The sequence below is a fragment of the Lepidochelys kempii genome, chromosome 6 (genome assembly GCF_965140285.1).
Source record: "Lepidochelys kempii isolate rLepKem1 chromosome 6, rLepKem1.hap1, whole genome shotgun sequence".
NCBI lineage: Eukaryota > Metazoa > Chordata > Testudines > Cheloniidae > Lepidochelys > Lepidochelys kempii.
In genome coordinates, this window is record NC_136385.1 from 74205427 (window position 1) to 74226451 (window position 21025).

The 21025-nt window shown below is 46.4% G+C and overlaps 1 protein-coding gene across 1 annotated transcript; it reads right to left on the reverse strand.

The window, feature by feature from the left end:
• Positions 1 to 4517: 4517 nt before the first annotated feature.
• On the reverse strand, positions 4518 to 6803 carry INAFM2 (InaF motif containing 2). Its single transcript, XM_073348792.2, has one exon. It carries the CDS (start codon positions 6331 to 6333, stop codon positions 5914 to 5916), a length of 420 nt encoding a protein of 139 aa, XP_073204893.1. The 5' UTR covers positions 6334 to 6803; the 3' UTR covers positions 4518 to 5913.
• Between the last annotated feature and the right edge of the window lie 14222 nt (positions 6804 to 21025).

Genomic DNA, 21025 nt, shown 5'->3' on the forward strand with positions numbered 1-21025 from the left:
ATGGCCTGATGTTGTCCCTGAAAAGAAAAAAAAGTGTTAATATGGTCTAGAAGAGCAATTTAGAGGCAACTTGATATTTGTTTATTCTCCCTAGCAGTCACCATATCAAATTTACTGTTTATAAATACATCTTTCAGCACCAAGCTAGACTTGATATAATAAAAAAAATCTGTTCTCTGTTCCATACAACAATAAAACATTCTTTGATCAGAACGAAGTTGACAGGTTCTTAAAACAAGAGGAGGACTAAAATAAAGCTTTAATCCCTATAGCTGTATTAGTATTGCAGGACCGTCAGTAACCAACAGCATCAGCAAAGTCAGATGGCTATGCTGTAGCTGTGGTAGTGCACAGAATGGACTTTCATCTTGAATGGTTCCTTGCAAGTCTTCTTCCTGCAGCAAGTGTCAATATGGATGGATTTAGGCTTTTTAAATGCCTCAAAATTGCATCTTTCAACCTCATTCATAGCTGACCTCATGCTCTATTTTCTTCAACCTCAGCTCTGTCTACCTTCTGACTAAGCATACCTTCTTCTGCACACTGGACATGACACCACCACTGCAGTCATCTTGTTCTCAACTGGGGGAAGACTGAGACACTGTGGGATTATCTAAGCATCTCCTAATTTGAGATCAAAAAAGCAAGCCAATGTATGGTAAGAACACGCTGTAACTTTGGACACAGAAAGTTTAGTTTCCTCCCCTGAGCTGTTTTTCACACTACCATGTTGAATGTGTCAGTAACCAACACTCAGTAAATTAAAAGTCACAACAGGATTTGTCAGGAGATAACAGCAGTCCCATTCTTATAACCACATTTTTTAAAAGGAACACTGTAAGGTAAAAGGCTATTTGGAAGATTATAGTGTTAGCTACACCACATTTGATTATTAAACAAAGCATTTTAAGATTTAACTTAGCAGAATGGCTGAAATGTTTAGTCTCTGAAATTCAGTTTGGGCAATGAAGATAAGACTATTTACTTCCACTCTTGAGTTCGCATTCATTAGAATTTAAACAGAAAGCTGGCCTTAACCTTTACTAGAATACCACTTCAGTGTTTGGGCTGGGAATAGTGCACAGAAATGGCTGTCTAAAGAAACTGATTCCACTGGAATTTCTAAAAAAATTTTTCAAGGAACAAGTTCTCAGGAATTTAGGTTTTGTAATATTTTCCCCCTCAGATGTAAACAAGTCTGAGGCCGAATCTGACCTGCTAGTGTTCTTTTAACCAACATGGTTCTTTTCTAATTTGCGCAACTAATTTTTTTTTCCCCTTTATAGTGGCATGGGAAAGGTTGAAATGCATTATAACGGGCCAGAGTCAGTGCTGTGCAGATCATTTCACAATGTAGCATGGATTTAAAAAAAAAAAACCTGTCAAATTGAACAAGCTAGTGCACATGCTATGTAGTTAAGGAATTAAAATAGGAGATTCTAGACACAGATGACTCAGCTTCAGCCCAAAGACAGCACAGCACGGCTGTAAATCCAGACCTTCATGACCCAATATATTAGCAATCCAGCTATTACACCTTGTGCAGTAAGCCCATTTCCTAAGAAATCCATAAAATTCTGGATGAAAATGTTAGCTTGCACATGGAAACCAATTCTGACTAGTCATTTCAGTAATTAAGTATTCTTAAGGGTACCTAGTCAGAAAAATGTCTTATTTCTTAACTCTCAAGAGACCAAAAGCAGTAAGAGGACAAACAGACTTATGAACTTCCTCATTCCTGCATTGCATTCCCAGATGAAGAAACCATTGCATCCCGGGTACCTCCTGATAACTTCTAAATCTGGTATCCGGATTCCTTGCTCCTGTCTGAAGGTTTTTCAAACATCTATAAAGCTTTTTAAAAAGGCAAATGAATGTATTAAAGCTACTAAAATTGCTCTGACAATCATGACCAGCGTCTTGGAAATCATCTATGACAAGGCTGAAACTGAGAAGCTGCTTTGGAAGCTTTAAATTGCACATTTTCTCTTTGTACATTTGGTAGCATAGCAGTAAAGTTAATGGAATGCTCTAATAACCATTTGTAACAGCTTCAGAGATAAATGTCTCTGCTTTGCCTCAGTCTTATTCCACCAGCAAGCAGGACATCACTGAACAAACTCTTTGTACAAGAACAAATTTCATTCACGCTTCATGCAAGGACGCTGAAGATGGTTTTGTCCTATTTAGTACAATAGCAATTCAACCATATTCAGTACCAGTTCAGGGGAGCTGAATTGTCAGCAATGGGTCGATTTCATAGAGCAAATTACTACTGTACTATACTCTAGACACTTTCCTGTAAATGCCTCTGAACAGATGAAGAGCTTTAAGTTGTCACTGAGTACAGGGCATCTCTCCACAGTAACAGGACAAGTTGGAAAGTGGCCACAAAGGAGGGGAAATGAATTGAATTAAATGGGCTGTCTGCTTTACTGAACAGCACTTTATTAATCTTCAGAGAGCAATGGTTTTTAAAGAGGAAAATACTAAGTGTATGTATCTCCAAAATATATTCCTTGTTTCACTTGAGACTGCCCCCGCAATTTCTGATCAGAGCAGCAGCCAGACACTTCCTATTAGTGAAGTTCTGATCTATGTAGATTTCCATCTAGTCCTTTATGCTGGAAATGGCCCACCTTGATTATCATACACATTGTAAGGAGAGTGGTCAGTTTGGATGAGCTATTACCAGCAGGAGAGTGGGGTGGGGGGAGGTATTGTTTCATGGTCTCTGTGTATATAATGTCTTCTGCAGTTTCCACAGTATGCATCCAATGAAGTGAGCTGTAGCTCACGAAAGCTTATGCTCAAATAAACTGGTTAGTCTCTAAGGTGCCACAAGTACTCCTTTTCTTTTTGCATCTAGTCCTTGTTTTTTGTCTCTGAAGGGTTATTTTGTTTTTGTTTTTTGGGGGAGGGGGTTGGTTTTTAATTAAAAAGCAAATTCCCTTACACCAACCTTGCCCTATTGGCCTGCTTTTAGTGCCAAATCCCAGGAACAGTCTAAACTCTACTGGCACCATGGAATGAGTGTTTTTTCTCTTCCACACCCATCTCCCTTAGAATACTGAAGGCAAATCCCAGATCAAACCAGTACACAGGCAGCATTTCAAATAATCATCCTTCTCCAACCCCATGCAGAGCTGTAATCTGTAACAGAGGCCCCTGGTTAATGAAAACTATAACTGGGAAGAATTACAAGCATCTCCCTCCCCAGGATTTGGAGCTTACATCTCTGGGTTTGCCTGCAGGAAATGGAGAACACAAACTTTATGTCCAGGTATGGGTCAAGTGGTTCAGCAAATGAAAACAGCCAAACTGTAGAACCAATGCAATCTGAACTAGAAGCCACACCTCAGAACTGTTTGTCTTGGCTACAAGTGAAAGTGCTGCTGCCAGACCCTCTGCTACCCCATCTCCCCATCCCCACAGCCCATATAAAAAACTAGAAATAATTGTTCTTTGCTTGTTTAATGACCTATTCACAGGGTCAGGCATATTGTGATAGCATTGCTCTGCAGATAATTACAGAGTTCTTTTTTAGATGCTTACCAACATAGGCAAGTTTGACCTCTGTGCCTGGTCTCCTCCCCACCAAAAACTACTATACTCTCCCTCTTCTGTCAAGTACCATTCAAGCCACAAGCATTCCGACCTCCTCCCAGTCCACAGAGGTAAGTTAAACACAATGTCCTTTCCCACCCATATTCACCAAGCCCACATGGACCACAAAGAAAGTCAAAGTCCCTTTCCTCTATGCCTCATCTTCACTCGTGTTCCCAAAAAGTTTGGCAAGATTAAAAGTTAGGCAGAAATCTCAATGTATTTTTGTTCCCCTTCCCCTCCCCCCCCCAAATATACAGGTCTTTTGAATACAGATATAGCTTACATGGTGGAATTAGCCTAACATTTAAATGGTTTTGCCAAGTTCTTTTGTTTGCAAGGTGACAGTTCAGAACACTACAAAACGTTATACACTTGCTCGTATGCGTTTCGAAGGCTCATAAGCAATCAGATTTAAATTTGCAACTTGTTAATAATAGACTAGTAATCATTAAGATCAAGTTCTTTTTGCTAATTTGCTAAACCTGGCATTTTATAGTTTCTCAAAATGGCCCCACGGAGTTACCGATATGCCAAGAGAGGTCCAAAGTCTACTCAACATGCCTTGTCCATCACAGGTTACTTGTCAGATTATATCAATCAACTTTGAAAGTTTTGCTGTTTGACACTACCTTGGCCATGAGATGAGGCTAAACCGCAATTACTGGCCTATAAACTTGGTTAGTTTCAAGTTGGCCAGAGAACAGGCCCTGGGGCTTCTACTGACACAGCATTTCAGCTGCCTTATGTAGCAAGCTCTCAAATGGAAACTCATCACTCATAACTGCATACAGGGAGTTAAGCACCCAAAACAGTGGAGATTTCACTATCCCCACCCAGCAAAGCAGCACATATGTAGTTTTCACTTATGTTCCCCCCAAAAAAACCAAAATGCCATATTGGAGAGAGACTTTCATATGCAAAAAATATTTTAATATAGTAAACAAGTCAATTTACCTTTCACATGTTTTAAATAAGTTTGTTCATTAGTAAACAATGCTATTTTCCCAAAACAATGGAACACAGCCTCTAAATTCATATTCTGCTCCCAGTTGATCCTATAAGTGGTGAAAAATTTGGACACCAGTATCATTTCACAGATAACAGAGTGGCATACACAGAAGAACAGAGCATCAACAGAGAGTCAAAGAGAAAAGCTTACCCTGGTGATGGGGAAAATTAAGCCACAGAATTCTCTTGAAGGAAAGACTAAGATACTAGCTAAGATTCTATTGGTGTAAGTGTTATCTTTCCATGCCTACCACTCATGTTTGCCTCTCTGGTTAAAGTTCCCTAAGCCATGCCTAATTAAGGGAAAAGGTGCTATGAAAAAAATCAAGCTAGGAAACTTTAATTGAAGCCCCTATTTAACACAAATGCAGACACTGCTGACCAATTCAATGTTCTTACCAGATCAAAAGTAGATTTCTACATATTCACTTGTGACTACATTTATATTAAATAGGGTTTTCAACGGAAATATCCTAGCTGGAATGAAAAAAGCACCTTGTCCCCTAATCTAAACCAGGCCCTACTGAAGCATACAAGGAGGCCCAAAACCATAGATCTGGAGGTGCTAATAAGAAGAAGACAGTCCTCTGGAATCACTCTTGATGAGCATAGCAAATAAAAAAATATGCTGCATTCTTTCCCTCCCCCAGTCCAGAAATCCAACATAACATGGAATTGTCTTTACTAAAAGAAACTTAGTAAAGTGTGTGTGTGTGTGGGGGGGGGGGGTCACATGCACGCTTCTGACGGGGTCTGTATGGCTTTAGGCATCTTTTAGCCGCCAGGATCATTGCAACGTTCTTGCTTGGTTTCCTGCTATAGCCCTTTAAAACCAGTCAGGGTGTGCTCTTTGTGTAGTTTACATAGCATATATCTCACCTCTATACAGTCATCGTCTGAGTGTATATATATCTACAAATACATACACAGATATAAACGAAATGCATCTGGGTGCATTTCAGCTAGGCTGACATACCTGAGCTCCACTCTCTGTGGCTTCCCAGTACCGTTTACACCGTATTAAAAACTAATAATTACAATTCGCCCTGCCCCAGTCCTGCGCAAATCGATGGACAGGCAAAGAGGCCAGACAGAGCATCTGGCAGCGTGTCCGCGCCACTGTCCCCAAGGGGCAGACCCCGGAGCGAGGGGCGATGGTCCCGTGGCCCCCAGGCGGAGGCGAAGCGAGTCAGGGTCGGTGGAGGCCGGTCGCTGGTAGAGGGAGCCGCTGTGCCCCTACCCGGGTCGGGTCTCTGGGCTGCGCCCTGTCCGGGCTCGGCCCCCGCTTCCCCGCGATCAGTGGCTCCGGTGCACTCGCTGCAGCACGGTGGGGTCGGGGGCTGGGCCGGGCTCGGCCCGCGGCGGTGGCGAAGTGGCAGCGCGCTCAGTCCCGCCCGCCCCTTGGCCGGAACCCGGCCGCGCAGGCGGCTCCGTGGGGCCGGCTCCCCGGTGCGGCTCCGTGGGGGGCCCTGGCGTCGTCCGGCCGGCGGCTGCGGCGCTGGGCCCTGTCGGCGGGCGCGGCTGGCGCACCGGCTGCCAGATGAGGCTGTAGTAGACGGCGAGCACGATGGCGGCCAGCGAGACGGAGAGCACGTAGGCCAGCACCGTGGCCAGGCGCACCCACTTCTTGTTGGTCTTGGCCGCCATCCGCGCCTTCTTGTCCCCGGTGTAGGTGGCGGGCTTGCCCCGCTCCGCCGGCGGCTCCTTCTCCTTCATGGGGGCCCGGCCCTTGGCCCGCTGCTCCACCGCCCCCTCCGTGGTGGGGGCTCCGCGCCGAGCCGGCCCCGCTCAGGACATGCCGGGGGCCCCGGCGCGGGAGAGGGGCTGCCGGCCCCGCGGCTGCTGCTGCTGCTGCTGCTGCTGCCGCCGCCCGCCGGGATGCGGGGCCCGTCTCCGCCGAGAGCCCCGCGCTTTGCGCTGCCCGCGGGGCCCGCGCGCTCCGTGTCTCCTGGCAGCGGTGCCGGTGGCCGCTTCGCAGCGCGGAACACGCGCGGGAAGGGGAGGAGAGGCGACGGGCGGCTCTTAAAGGGGCAACAGGGAGGAGCGGAGTATCCTTAAAAGGGCAATGCCCGCCCGCTCGGGTAGCCACCTGCCAGCGTCGGGCAGGGCAGACCGCTGTCTCGGCCCCGCCCGCCCCGTCCCGAATTCCACCAATGGGCACTGATATATCAACAGCTCCACGTGCCACGCTGCTCCGGGCCCGGCACAGACCCGCGGCGTGGCGCGACCCTGCCCACGTGGCTGGCTGGCTGCTGCTGGTCCCTATCCCGCCCTGCGCAGTAGCCCTGCAGCGCTGCCCTGCGGCTGTGAGCGCTGGCTGGGGATGACGCCTGTTCGGAATTATGTCAGCTGGCAGGACAAGCGCGGCTGTGCAGGCTAGAGGCGCCGTGTTCAGCTCCCTGTCAGCTAAGCCGTGCTGGTACACAGTGTCCTCACGCTCATATTTCTAACACGTGTCATCACCCAACCTACCATGCCTTGCCCACTGCAGTGTAGGGGTCATGCAACACCACAGAGATATAGAACCAGATGGGAGACGGGGGGAAGAAGCAGGCCACAGCTGTCCAGCACCGGAGAAGGGAGGTAGAGGTGAGACATACCTACCATATGGGTTTCTTTATCAGGGGATGGCTGGCTTTATCCTGCCACAATGGCAATGGGTGCGTGGGCCAAATTGCAATCCCAGCAAATGCTAGAGGAAATCACAGCTAACCTGGCAGCCATGGGAATTTGGTGAGAGACAATTTTGGCACCCTTCTACTGGGGGCTGACCAGTGGTGAGCTGGAGCTGGTTCGCTAGAACTGGTTGTTAAATTCAGAAGCCCTTTTAGAACCGGTTGTTCCGGGAGGCATAACAGGTTCTAAAAGGGCTTCTAAATTTAACTGGCCCAAAGTGGCGCCTTAGGCACCGACTCCACGGGTGCTCCAGCCCTGGAGCACCCAAGGGGAAAATTTGGTGGGTGCAGAGCACCCACCGGCAGCTCCCCGCCCCACCCCCGGCCCCACCTTACCTCCGCTCTGCCTCCACCTCCTCCCCTGAACGCACCGCCCTGCTCTGCTTCTCCACCCTCTCCCCCCCCCCCCCAGCTTCCCGCACGAACAGCTGATTCGCGTGGGAAGCCAGGGCAGGCTGAGAAGCAAGCGGCAGCTTCCTGCTCAGGCCCAGGGAGGTGGAGGTGAGCTGGGGGGGGGGGCGCGCAAGGAGGGCCGCCCGCGCCGCAGCAGGTAACCCGGAGGGAGGGGGGCATGCAGGGGAATCGCTCCCCGCCCCAGCTCAGCTCCGCCACCCTCGGCCTGAGCGGGAAGCCGCGGCCTGCTTCTCTGCCCTCCCCGGCTTCCTGCTGAACAGCTGATTCGCGGGAAGCTGGGGGAGGGTGGCGCGGAGAAGCAGAGCGGGATGGTGTGTTCAGGGGCGGATGCGGAGGCGGAGCGGAGGTGAGCTGGGGCCGGGCTCAGGGTGGGGAGCTGCCGGTGGGTGCTCTGCACCCACCAAATTTTCCCCATGGGTGCTCCAGCCCCGGAGCACCCAGTGGGTCGGCGCCTAAGGCGCCACTTTTGATGTGATCAGTGGGGGAGCGACTGCTCCCCCTGCTCCCCCCCAGCTATGCTCCCTCGCCCCTAGTGTTGTACCAATAAAATAAAAACCAGCAGGATCTTATTAAAGGGAAAAAAGGCAAAATACCACATTTATTGTGAATACAGGAAGAATCATAGTAAGCAGTTAGTTATAGCTATAACATTCCATTCAATCTCATATTTATTCACACATTCATTCATACAAACACACACACACACACACATACACACAGGTTCTGCAAGGTTGTTATCATAGTTACCAGCCTTAGAGTTGCTCATGCCAAGCCACTGGCCAGGTGGCCTGGACATGAGGAGGGAGCAGGGCCTTGTCAGATGCTCATCTGATGCTCCTGGAAGTTGGTTTGCAGAATCAGACCCCCAAAGTTCTCACTTTTTAGAGTCTATTTTTATAGGAATTTCTTCCTATGCCAGTCTATGGGAATTGCTCCATCATGCTGCCGCTGAATCAATCAGCAGATAGCACATTCCTGACGGCTCCAAGATGTTATCTTGTTCTTTGGTTCTCCCATTCTTGAGGCTGTTGGGTGGATTCCAGTCTGCCCTCCGGGGGGCGGGGGGGGGGGTCCTCTGGTTATTTCCACTTGACGCCCTCTTCAGCCGATGGACACTGGATTCCTAGGCTGGCACCTCCCTGATCATTCAGTTATTATCCACACCAAGCATCCATCCACATACATCCTCTATCTCTATTTTAATCACAATTGTTAATACAACAAAAGGGCGGGGAGTCTCTGGGTGCTGTTTCTGTTGTTAGAGTATTGTTTTGAGTCTCTCTCTCTGTGAACTGCTTTGAGAACAGACTCTGTCTTAGAATGTACTAACACAATTAGCAGCTTGCAAGTTTCACACGTAGAGGGAGAGAAACAGTACCAAAAACCAAGAGACCTCTTAATTAGTAATACCCTGGAATTTAAACTCTGGGGAATCAAACTCATTTGTGATTTTAATACAGAACTTCTTTAATATATGCGGTGCATAGACAATCCAGGAAGTTTTTGGAAAGCGTAGGGGACAATTTCCTGGCGCAAGTGCTAGAGGAGCCAACTAGGGGGGGTGCTTTTCTTGACCTGCTGCTCACAAACCGGGTAGAATTAGTGGGGGAAGCAAAAGTGGATGGGAATCTGGGAGGCAGTGACCATGAGTTGGTTGAGTTCAGGATCCTGACGCAGGGAACAAAGGTAAGCAGCAGGATACGGACCCTGGACTTCAGGAAAGCAGACTTCGACTCCCTCAGGGAACGGATGGCCAGGATCCCCTGGGGGACTAACTTGAAGGGGAAAGGAGTCCAGGAGAGCTGGCTGTATTTCAAGGAATCCCTGTTGAGGTTACAGGGACAAACCATCCCGATGAGTCGAAAGAATAGTAAATATGGCAGGCGACCAACTTGGCTTAATGGTGAAATCCTAGCGGATCTTAAACATAAAAAAGAAGCTTACAAGAAGTGGAAGGTTGGACATATGACCAGGGAAGAGTATAAAAATATTGCTCGGGCATGTAGGAATGTTATCAGGAGGGCCAAATCGCACCTGGAGCTGCAGCTAGCCAGAGATGTCAAGAGTAACAAGAAGGGTTTCTTCAGGTATGTTGGCAACAAGAAGAAAGCCAAGGAATGTGTGGGCCCCTTACTGAATGAGGGAGGCAACCTAGTGACAGAGGATGTGGAAAAAGCTAATGTACTCAATGCTTTTTTTGCCTCTGTTTTCACTAACAAGGTCAGCTCCCAGACTGCTGCGCTGGGCATCACAAAATGCGGAAGAGATGGCCAGCTCTCTGTGGAGATAGAGGCGGTTAGGGACTATTTAGAAAAGCTGGACGTGCACAAGTCCATGGGGCCGGACGAGTTGCATCCGAGAGTGCTGAAGGAATTGGCGGCTGTGATTGCAGAGCCACTGGCCATTATCTTTGAAAACTCGTGGCGAACCGGGGAAGTCCCGGATGACTGGAAAAAGGCTAATGTAGTGCCAATCTTTAAAAAAGGGAAGAAGGAAGATCCTGGGAACTACAGGCCAGTCAGCCTCACCTCAGTCCCTGGAAAAATCATGGAGCAGGTCCTCAAAGAATCAATCCTGAAGCACTTGCATGAGAGGAAAGTGATCAGGAACAGCCAGCATGGATTCACCAAGGGAAGGTCATGCCTGACTAATCTAATCGCCTTTTATGATGAGATTACTGGTTCTGTGGATGAAGGGAAAGCAGTGGATGTATTGTTTCTTGACTTTAGCAAAGCTTTTGACACGGTCTCCCATAGTATTCTTGTCAGCAAGTTAAGGAAGTATGGGCTGGATGAATGCACTATAAGGTGGGTAGAAAGCTGGCTAAATTGTCGGGCTCAACGGGTAGTGATCAATGGCTCCATGTCTAGTTGGCAGCCGGTATCAAGTGGAGTGCCCCAAGGGTCGGTCCTGGGGCCGGTTTTATTCAATATCTTCATAAATGATCTGGAGGATGGTGTGGATTGCACTCTCAGCAAATTTGCGGATGATACTAAACTGGGAGGAGTGGTAGATACGCTGGAGGGGAGGGATAGGATACAGAAGGACCTAGACCAATTGGAAGATTGGGCCAAAAGGAATCTGATGAGGTTCAATAAGGATAAGTGCAGGGTCCTGCACTTAGGACGGAAGAACCCAATGCACAGCTACAGACTAGGGACCGAATGGCTAGGCAGCAGTTCTGCAGAAAAGGACCTAGGGGTGACAGTGGACGAGAAGCTGGATATGAGTCAGCAGTGTGCCCTTGTTGCCAAGAAGGCCAATGGCATTTTGGGATGTATAAGTAGGGGCATAGCGAGCAGATCGAGGGACGTGATCGTTCCCCTCTATTCGACATTGGTGAGGCCTCATCTGGAGTACTGTGTGCAGTTTTGGGCCCCACACTTCAAGAAGGATGTGGATAAATTGGAGAGAGTCCAGCGAAGGGCAACAAAAATGATTAGGGGTCTGGAACACATGAGTTATGAGGAGAGGCTGAGGGAGCTGGGATTGTTTAGCCTGCAGAAGAGAAGAATGAGGGGGGATTTGATAGCTGCTTTCAACTACCTGAAAGGGGGTTCCAAAGAGGATGGCTCTAGACTGTTCTCAATGGTAGCAGATGACAGAACGAGGAGTAATGGTCTCAAGTTGCAGTGGGGGAGGTTTAGATTGGATATTAGGAAAAACTTTTTCACTAAGAGGGTGGTGAAACACTGGAATGCGTTACCTAGGGAGGTGGTAGAATCTCCTTCCTTAGAGGTTTTTAAGGTCAGGCTTGACAAAGCCCTGGCTGGGATGATTTAACTGGGAATTGGTCCTGCTTCGAGCAGGGGGTTGGACTAGATGACCTTCTGGGGTCCCTTCCAACCCTGATATTCTATGATTCTATGATAATATGATCCAACACTAGGAGCCAGAGAGACCTGCCGGATGCTTCCTGGGAGCTGCCCCAGGTAAGCACTGCCAGGACTCCCCACTCGCCCCCTGGCAGGTGCCTCTGGCTCTTAGGGGTGGGGTGGGCACTCACTACGGTGGCCCATGAGACCCTCCTGCCCGGTTCTGGGGGCAGTCAGGGGACAGGGGAGAGGGGTGGATGGGGCAGGGGTCTTGGGGGGGGGGGGGCGTCAAGGAACGCAGGGGGGGTTGGATGGGGCAGGAGTCCCGGGGGGCGGGGGTGGGCAATGACCCCCTCGTGGAGTGAGGAGGGAACCCGTTGTTAAGATTTTGGCAGCTCATCACTGGGGCTGACCCCTAATAAAACTCTAATATAGAGCTTATTATTCCTAGGTCCCAAAGATCTCTAAAGGAGATCAGCAGGGCTTAAATTCAGCAGGAGCTGTCTGGAGCAGAGCTCTGGTAAATATTTTCAAATCTGTGGGGCAGAAGCCCCCTCCCAGGGGACTGAAGCCCAGAGCTCCAGGAAATACTCTGTGAGAATTTAAGCCCTGGAGATCAGTGTGATTATCCCAATTTCACATGAGAAAACTGATGCATAGAAAGAGGAAGTGACTTGCTTAAGGTCACCTGGCAAGCCAATGGTAGACCCAGAAATAAAGTCCATTCCTCATGCAGGCTCAGCCAGTGCTCTATCTCCAGAGCCACGCTGCCCTCAGTGAGTCTTTCCATTGACTTCAATAGGCTTTGGAAAGATCAACCTATCACCATTTAAACTCTTGTAAAGTCAAACTCAGTTGCATAAGGCCCTCCAAAGACAGCTGAGACCTTAGATGGCTGTAAGCAAAACAAAGCCAAGTACAGATTTGCCTAATCTCAGAGTTTTTGTTGGGAGGGATTTTCTCAGTCAATTAAGAGTAACTCCCCCTGAAATCTCGTCTCCTTCAGATGTGTTGCCACTGTAGGTGCAATAGCTACAGATATTGCAACTATGAAAGTGATGAAAATGACATGAAATGAGACACAGTGATTCTCAACCTTTTTTAATTTGCTGACCCTTAAACAATTTTAAATGGAAATCTTTGGAAATCTTAGACATAGTCTGTGGACCTCCGGGAGTCTGCAGACAACAGGTTGAGAACCACTGGTATAGATGGAGCTAGAGAAATTAGTGGTGCCCTGACAGGCCATGAAGAAATTAGCACCCATGTGAGATTACCTTTCTGGAAAAATAATTTAAGAGAATTAAGGTTACAAAATATTTAAATTTTTTTAACTGAAAAGGGTTAAAAGTTTTGAAAACTCTTAAAATTGTTTTTTTCAAAATTCTTTTAAAAATTGACTTGTTTTGACCTAAAAGCTCAGCTAACAATTTGCATACTGGTTTACATAGCAAGGCACCCCCCCCCCCGCCCCAACTCTTTCTTCAATCCTTCCCCCTTATAAATCCTCAATAGTCTACTGGGAAAGGAAACAACCTTCTGGTGTCCAAGGGGTAAAGAGAGTCTTGTTGTTCCTTGACTTTAGCAAATCTTTTGACACGGTCTCCCACAGTATTCTTGCCAGCAAGTTAAAGAAGCATGGGCTGGATGAATGGACTATAAGGTGGATAGAAAGCTGGCTAGATTTAAGGTTGGGCTTAACGGGTAGTGATCAATGGCTCCATGTCTAGCTGGCAGCCGGTATCAAGTGGAGTGCCCCAAGGGTCGGTCCTTGGGCCAGTTTTGTTCAATATCTTCATTAATGATCTGGAGGATGGTGTGGATTGCACCCTCAGCAAGTTTGCAGATGACACTAAACTGGGAGGAGAGGTAGATATGCTGGAGGGTAGGGATAGGATACAGAGGGACCTAGACAAATTAGAGGATTGGGCCAAAAGAAATCTGATGAGGTTCAACAAGGACAAGTGAAAAGTCCTGCACTTAGGACGGAAGAATCCCGTGCACCGCTACAGACTAGGGACCGAATGGCTAGGCAGCAGTTCTGCAGAAAAGGACCTATGGGTTACAGTGGACGAGAAGCTGGATATGAGTCAACAGTGTGCCCTTGTAGCCAAGAAGGCCAATGGCATTTTGGGATGTATAAGTAGGGGCATTGCCAGCAGATTGAGGGACATGATCGTTCCCGTCTATTCGACATTGGTGAGGCCTCATCTGGAGTACTGTGTCCAGTTTTGGGCCCCACACTACAAGAAGGATGTGGAGAAATTGAAGAGAGTCCAGCGAAGGGCAACAAAAATGATGAGGGATCTGGAACACATGACTTATGAGGAGAGGTTGAGGGAACTGGGATCGTTTAGTCTGCAGAAGAGAAGAATGAGGGGGGATTTGATAGCTGCTTTCAACTACCTGAAAGGGGGTTCCAAAGAGGATGGATCTAGACTGTTCTCAGTGGTAGCAGATGACAGAACGAGGAGTAATGGTCTCAAGTTGCAGTGGGGGAGGTTTAGGTTGGATATTAGGAAAAACTTTTTCACTAGGAGGGTGGTGAAACACTGGAATGCGTTACCTAGGGAGGTGGTGGAATTTCCTTCCTTAGAAGTTTTTAAGGTCAGACTTGACAAAGCCCTGGCTGGGATGATTTAGTTGGGGATTGGTCCTGCTTTGAGCAGGGGGTTGGACTAGATGACCTCCTGAGGTCCCTTCCAGCCCTGATATTCTGTGATTCTATGATTCTTAAAAGGGCAATGAAACCGCAGTGCTGAGCTGGACAGGGAGATCCAGTAGACTCTTCTTAAAAGGGCAATGTTAATTCATTTAGGAGGCATCTGAAGCTGTCAGCTAGTTCTGATCACCGTGCAGCTGCCTAAACAGTCATGCTATGGGCGGTAGAATTCACTCTTGCTTTACCAAAAGAGGACCATTTTGAGGGGCACCTATATAGATTTGGGAAGTTCTGGACCCAGATCCTGCATCTGTGCAGCAGAAATAACAATGATCTGACTTCTAGCCGAGGCAATTGACATCATAGTAGGGGAAGTGTTCTCCTTTCTGTTCATGACTCAGCTGTAGTAATATGCAACATGGATGTACAAGTCCAAATACTGGATGGCAGATTCCACTGTAGTTCAGCACGAGATTCCCAGCTGACAAGGACAACAAAAAGTTCATCATCTAAATTGGGGCAGAGTGCTCAAGATCAGTCCAGTCAAACTTAAAGGTACACTTGAAACAGACAATATAAAGCCATACTTTATACTGCACCTGCTTTTTTATGTTATTTTATTTTTGTATTACTAGTAACAGCATTTTAGAAACTGGGAAATGAAATATTTGTTCTTTTTCATTTGGCAAACAATAAGCATTTTTATTGTGATCTGAAAGGAGCAAAAAATTAACAAGACTGTTCTTGTTTAACATAGACAACTTCCTAAACTTCAACTTATGACACGCTTTATTTCAAAACATTATTTCTTGGAATGCCAGCATCACCCACAATGTCAGTTTATATCTGTGGAAAATATGTGTTAATGGCTGTTACATTTTCATACAAGCCCCTATTCTATTCTAGTTTTTATACTACATCTGTCACTGTGGTACCTGAGCACTTTGCCCTAACTGAAGCCAGGTTCCAGGGACCTGAATAATGATAAGATCTGATTTACAATAGTAAACCTTTCATGAACTGGAGAAATAAGTTGTCATTGTTTTAGAAATTCTGTAACACACAAGGGTTTTCCTGGTTCATAGACTTTGAGTTTAAGCAGATGGAAGCAATATCTCAATTCCAACAAAATTAATTTTTAATTGACCCTAATTCTCACAAAAGCAGAGTTTTGACTAATTCTTCCTGGCTGGTTTCTCTTAGCATTTAATGATAAACTCATCCCTGTCTCTTCTTTTTGTGTTCAACTTCTCAGCTTTCAATCCTGTCAATCACTTTGTCCTTCTTTAGCACCTCAAGCAAAAAGTCAGTGACACCAGCATACTCTTCTCCTGCTTTGAATATATCTGTCTGACTCCTCATTTTGGAAGGAGGCTTTACAATTTCTCACCAGTCCCTCTGTTACAGAGTGTCTCAAGGCTCTGTCTTCAGACCTCTTCTCTTCTTCACCTCTCTCCTACCTTTGAGACATTTTATTGCTATCTTCAGGCTTGGATATCACTTCTATACAGGAGACACACTCATTAATCCCTCTGTCTCCCATCTATCTCCCCATTGTGAGTCAGCTCTTGGCTACACTGTAACTTCCTACAATTGAATGCTACAAAGGCTGAGGTCCTTCTTCTGGGGAAAAAAGTCTTCTTGATCCCCTATCAATCTCAGTTTAATTCCTAACTTCCTTCTGAGTTTATATATCTAGGAATTAGTCTGCCCCAAATTCATACGTTCTTCTTAGTCAGCCTCTTTTTGCATTGCCATCATTCAGATTACCATCATCTTGCCTCTTGTGAAATCCTCGTTTGTACCCAAATGACTTACTGTCTCAGTTCTTGTAATTCATAAAGTACTTCCTTAAACCCTGCTCTCTGAATTTCAGGGTGTAAAGACTGACAAAGCTAGTCTACTCGCTCCCTGCAGGATGGGGAACCATCTCATCCCCAATCTCTCATCTTTCCAATGGATTCCTCTCCAAAATTGTCTTCATCTTCAAAACTCCCCACACATGCACTCCCTCCGACTTCATTATTATTGATTTTTTATTCTGGTGGTGCCTAGGGTCCATCATGCTAGGCACTACACACCCCAGGCCAGGGCTCAAGTCCTGACGTCACGTTCAGGAACACCATTCAAGCACTTACTTTCGGAGCTGGAGTAGCGTTCCAGTACTGTCAATTAGTGATAGTACTGGAAGTGTGTTTCAGCACTTCTGTTTTTAGGACTCAAGCACTGCTAGACACACATGTAACAAAAAGCAGTCCCTGCCCCCATGATTTTACAATCTACATATAAGAGATAACAGGTGGATACCTCTAAGAGGTAGTAGAAACACAATATAACAGTGAGATGGTTATGATTAGCGTAATAAGAAGCAGCCACAGCTGCCTAACGTAATCCTACTTCCCTGACATCAAATCCACCTACTTCCCAGCAGCCCATTCCACTCCTCCTCTTGGTTTCTGTCCTGTTCCACTTCTGACTCTCCACAGTTGGTGGTTACTCCTTTCCTGACGCTGCCCCATCTATCTGGAACAATCTTCCCATCCTTCCCCTGAACCACTGAGTCAAATCCTTTTTTAAAAATCTCATCTTAAACTATTCCTTTTCCTTTCAGTTTTGGATTGACTTCTTGCAGCGCATTTTATGAGACTGTGTGTTACACAGATGCTCTGCAGAAACACAATCGACTACCATGCCAAAAGGAATTTTAAAAACAGTCACAACTAAAGGTTAATTGAAAGCAAATAACTCCACTGAAATGTTGAGAGGAATTAGATGTTGTTAAAGGTTGCCCTCCCCCATGCCAAGGCCTGGCTGCCTCTGTGCTTGATATGACGAGCTCAGTTAATTACGTAAGAAATTGTTGACGTCCGCACCAGTCAGGCATAAGCTTTTCTTTTCACCACCAGCAAATCAGTGTGGTTTTCTCTTGATGTCCCTTTGTTAGAGTGCAGCCAGCTAGCTGAAGGCGTGTTCCCTGTGTTCCTAATCTCTTTATTACCCTATTAATAACTTTTAAAGCAACACACTCAGACAAATGAGAGCCAGGAAGCCAGATCTACTTTAATGACTTTCTTTTTATCCCTGGCATTTTAGGTAAAGGATCAAACTGTGCATTGAATAGTCTCCCATAGCTCAAGGGAAGAGCTTCAGGGGTGGAGAGAAAGCAAAGGGATTTTGTAGCCAATGAACATGTCAGGCACTCAAACAGAACGTGGCTTACTGGGTTGCCACTGTCACACACTGTGGTGTAGGCAGTGCAATCTAGTGGTCAGAGAAATACTCAGGCCTAGTGGTCCAAGCAGAGCTGGAAGGTGGAACTGGAGCCAGAAGACAAGCCAATGGCTGGAGGCAGAAATTTCAGAGAAAGGTAGAGACTGGGGCTGGAACAGGAGCAGATGTGGGTGGGAGCAAGGTCCAGTACAGGAAGCAGGTCTGGCACAGCTGCAGACATAGAATGCATTGACCAGCCACTGTGCTGCTGATGGTACAAGGCTTAAATGATGATCTTCTGGCTCTTCTGTCCACTCTGGGAGCAACTGGGTTGCCAGGCAATGGTGCTAAGAGGCAGCTGAGTTCTAGACAGCCACCTGCTACTTGCTAAATGTCCTCAATGCCCACTGAAGACATTAGGAGTTGAGGGTGCTCAGCACCTCACAGAATTGGACCCTCTATAAATAAGAAGAAGGAGCGAGACCCTTGAAATCCTTTGGCTTTTATGGCACTCTCTGCCATCTGTTTATTTTTAACAGAGAGCTACACACTCCCTTTGAGACCATACTGTTCATTAGCTGCTGGTTGCTGAGCTCCCCTCTTTCTTGGGCTTCTGCTTCCTCTAGAGCAGTGGTTCTCAAACTGTGAGTTGGGACCCCAAAGTGGGTCGCAACCCTGTTTTAATGGGGTCACCAGGACTGGTATTAACTTGCTGGGACTCGGGGCCAAAGCCCGAGCCCCACCACCCAGGGTTGAAACCAAAGGGCTTCAACCCTGGGCACCTTAGGCTTCAGCTCTGGCCCCCTTCCCCGGGCGGCAGGGATAAAGCTTAGGCTTTACCTCCCCCTTCTCCTGCGCCTGGAGCGGGCTCTGGCTTCACCTCCCAGCTTGGGGTCACGTAGTAATGTTTGTTGTCAGAAGGGGGTTGCGGTGCAATGAAGTTTGAGAATCCCTGCTCTAGAGCCTTGCCCAGTCAAATGGGTCCTACTAATTGCCTTGCCTTTAGGATTAGTTTTAATTCCTGGCTGCTGACATTGACTCTCTGTGATACAACCTCAAACCTGCATTTTAGAATCCTGTTGCTTAGACCTGGCTGTTGTCTATTGTCCTGAGAGGTTTTAGTCTGCTCTTTTAAGTGCCCCGTAATAATGTAGTTGACAGATTAACTGATACCATTGACCTCATACCAAGTTCTGAGTCTGGTAATGGATAGTATCTGGTGCTTGCATGCAGCCACCTTCCCGATCCTCCTCCACATACGCCCTAGCCCTCTCCACATATGCAATGTATCTCTCTAATTGTGCAGTGTTGAACACAGGAAGAATATTCTTTTTGACCCCTGCAGGTGATCAGCTTTCACCCCAAGCTATGAGTTTGATTACCCTTATTATCGTAGCTTGCATAGTTGCAAATGTTATTCATTACTATAAAATTATACAATCCTTTTTTAAATCCAGCCACAGTTTTGTCTCGATGCCCTCCTGTCGTGGTGTGACTTCTACAGGCTGATTACAGACTCTGTAAAGAATCATTACTTTTTATTGGTTACACTTGTGCTGCCTTTAAATTTCACACTGTCCCCTTGTTCTTGTATTATGGGTCAGGATTTAAAAAAGAAGAGACTGATGGTTTTCACTATGTGCTTCCTAATCTTAAACAAGTATAGTCCATCCCTTTACATTCATCTCCTTTCTAGGTGGAAGAGACCTTGAGTAAATGCTTGATTGCTTAGTCTTGAGCTTTTTGTCATATCGCCCCAAGATCCCTAGGCCCTTCATGGTAAAGGAAGAATTTCTGACTTTGCCCTCTTTCCCTTATTATGAAGCATTCCTCATTTCATCCTCTGATTCCTTCCTCCCACTTCAGTCCTGGAGATGGAGCCTGCTCCCTCCCTCCCCAGCCATTTCTCCTATTCATTACAGGGACATTTTCATACATGCTGTGGCATCACCTGTGGCTCATGTGGGAAGACTCTGTCTCTGTTTCTCCCAAGTGTCCTTTGTCAACTTAACTGAAGGATAGGTGGTCTTTTAATCTTCTTCGTCTCTGATTAAGCTGCCATCACAGTAGTTTGCACAACACAGGGAAGATTCTCTACTGCTTTACATTCTGTGCAATCCCTGTGACGTCACTGAGGTTACATGGGGGAAAGCCAGTGCAGAATCTGGCACTAAGTGTATGAGAAGATGTATTTTTCCAAGGGCAGTACCTTCCGATGGAGACAGCCCTCTGTTGCTCAGGGCACTGATGCCTCAGCAGCCTCCACGTCATTATGGCACATTAAAACAGGGTTTTTTTTAATTTACATCTTGGCGAAGATCCACAGAAGGTCCACAGAATGAGAGTGTATTCTACTGCAGTGTGTGTGTAGAGGGAAAATACCCCTTGGGTGGGAGACAGTGACAGATACTCTGTCCTGTGAGGCACTATTCTGGTGAATTTGTTCTGAAGAGGTTTTTAAAGCATTTTTGAAATGCGTACAAATGGAAGAAGGTTGAGGGTGAGTCCAGGCTTTGTAGTGACTGAAAACAGTCTAGCTGCGTTTATATAAGGCAAAGTTCACACAGCTTGGGAAACCCTGTTTTATTTTGGAATCAACTGGGGGTTTGGCACAATGTCAAGTAGGGGCAGAAGCCACAGAGCTTCCCAAAGAATTTTCCACAAACGCAAACACACACACAATGAGGAGCAGTAGGAAATGAATTATACTAAATAAACAAGAGATTGAAGAACCTCTTACCAAAAAAAAAAAAGGACTGAAGAGATTTTTCAGATCAGAAAGGGATGACAGAGATTGCTTGGCAGTGTCCTTCAGTAGTCAGTGGGAAAAGGAGCTTTGCCAAATGCTGTCATGAAAAAACTTGCTCTAATCTCAGGAGTTTCCAGTCCTTTTAGCTGTGTGCTTCACACATCAAATTATTTAAAAGAGAGTTGCACCTACCTTGGTAATTGCCATCTTCTGATAGTCACATGGTTGAATGCAAATTACTTCTCATTGGGTGTGAATCTGAGAGTTGCATTCATAGTCATCTGTGACACCCACATTGCAGGGACCTGGTGTCAGAAATCAGAAGGCAGCTGCTTCAGCAGAAGTTTCATAAGCAGGAAACAAAAAGAACATTGCTGTTCATCCAAAGACACTCTGAATTCAATTTCAGCTGGGCTTATATTTATTTAGCTGAAGTTTAGTACTTACAAATTTAGCTAAATCAATATAAATGAGGTTTAAATTGAATGCAGAGTGCCCACACAGAAGTTTAACAAAATTGGTTTAAAATAGAACCTTTCGTTAAACGGGTGCAACACTGAATGTAGACAAGGCCTCACAGCAGTAAAATCACAATTGAAATAGAGTAGACTTATTTATAGACAAATTTTCAAAAGTGGCCACTGACTGGGTTTTTCCATTTCTGAGCACCAAATCAGTTGCCAGTTTAGAAAACTCTGGCCTTAGGTTTGATACTTGACTCACATTAACACTGACCAGGTCCCTGTTCAGCACTGCAGTTTAGAGATGAACAAACTACCTCAGAGAAAATACTTCCTTGAAATATCTTCCAAGGGTCCACCTGAGCTGAACCTTTTTATTTACTTATTACAGTTTGCCTCTGTTTTTGATTTCCACACTCCTC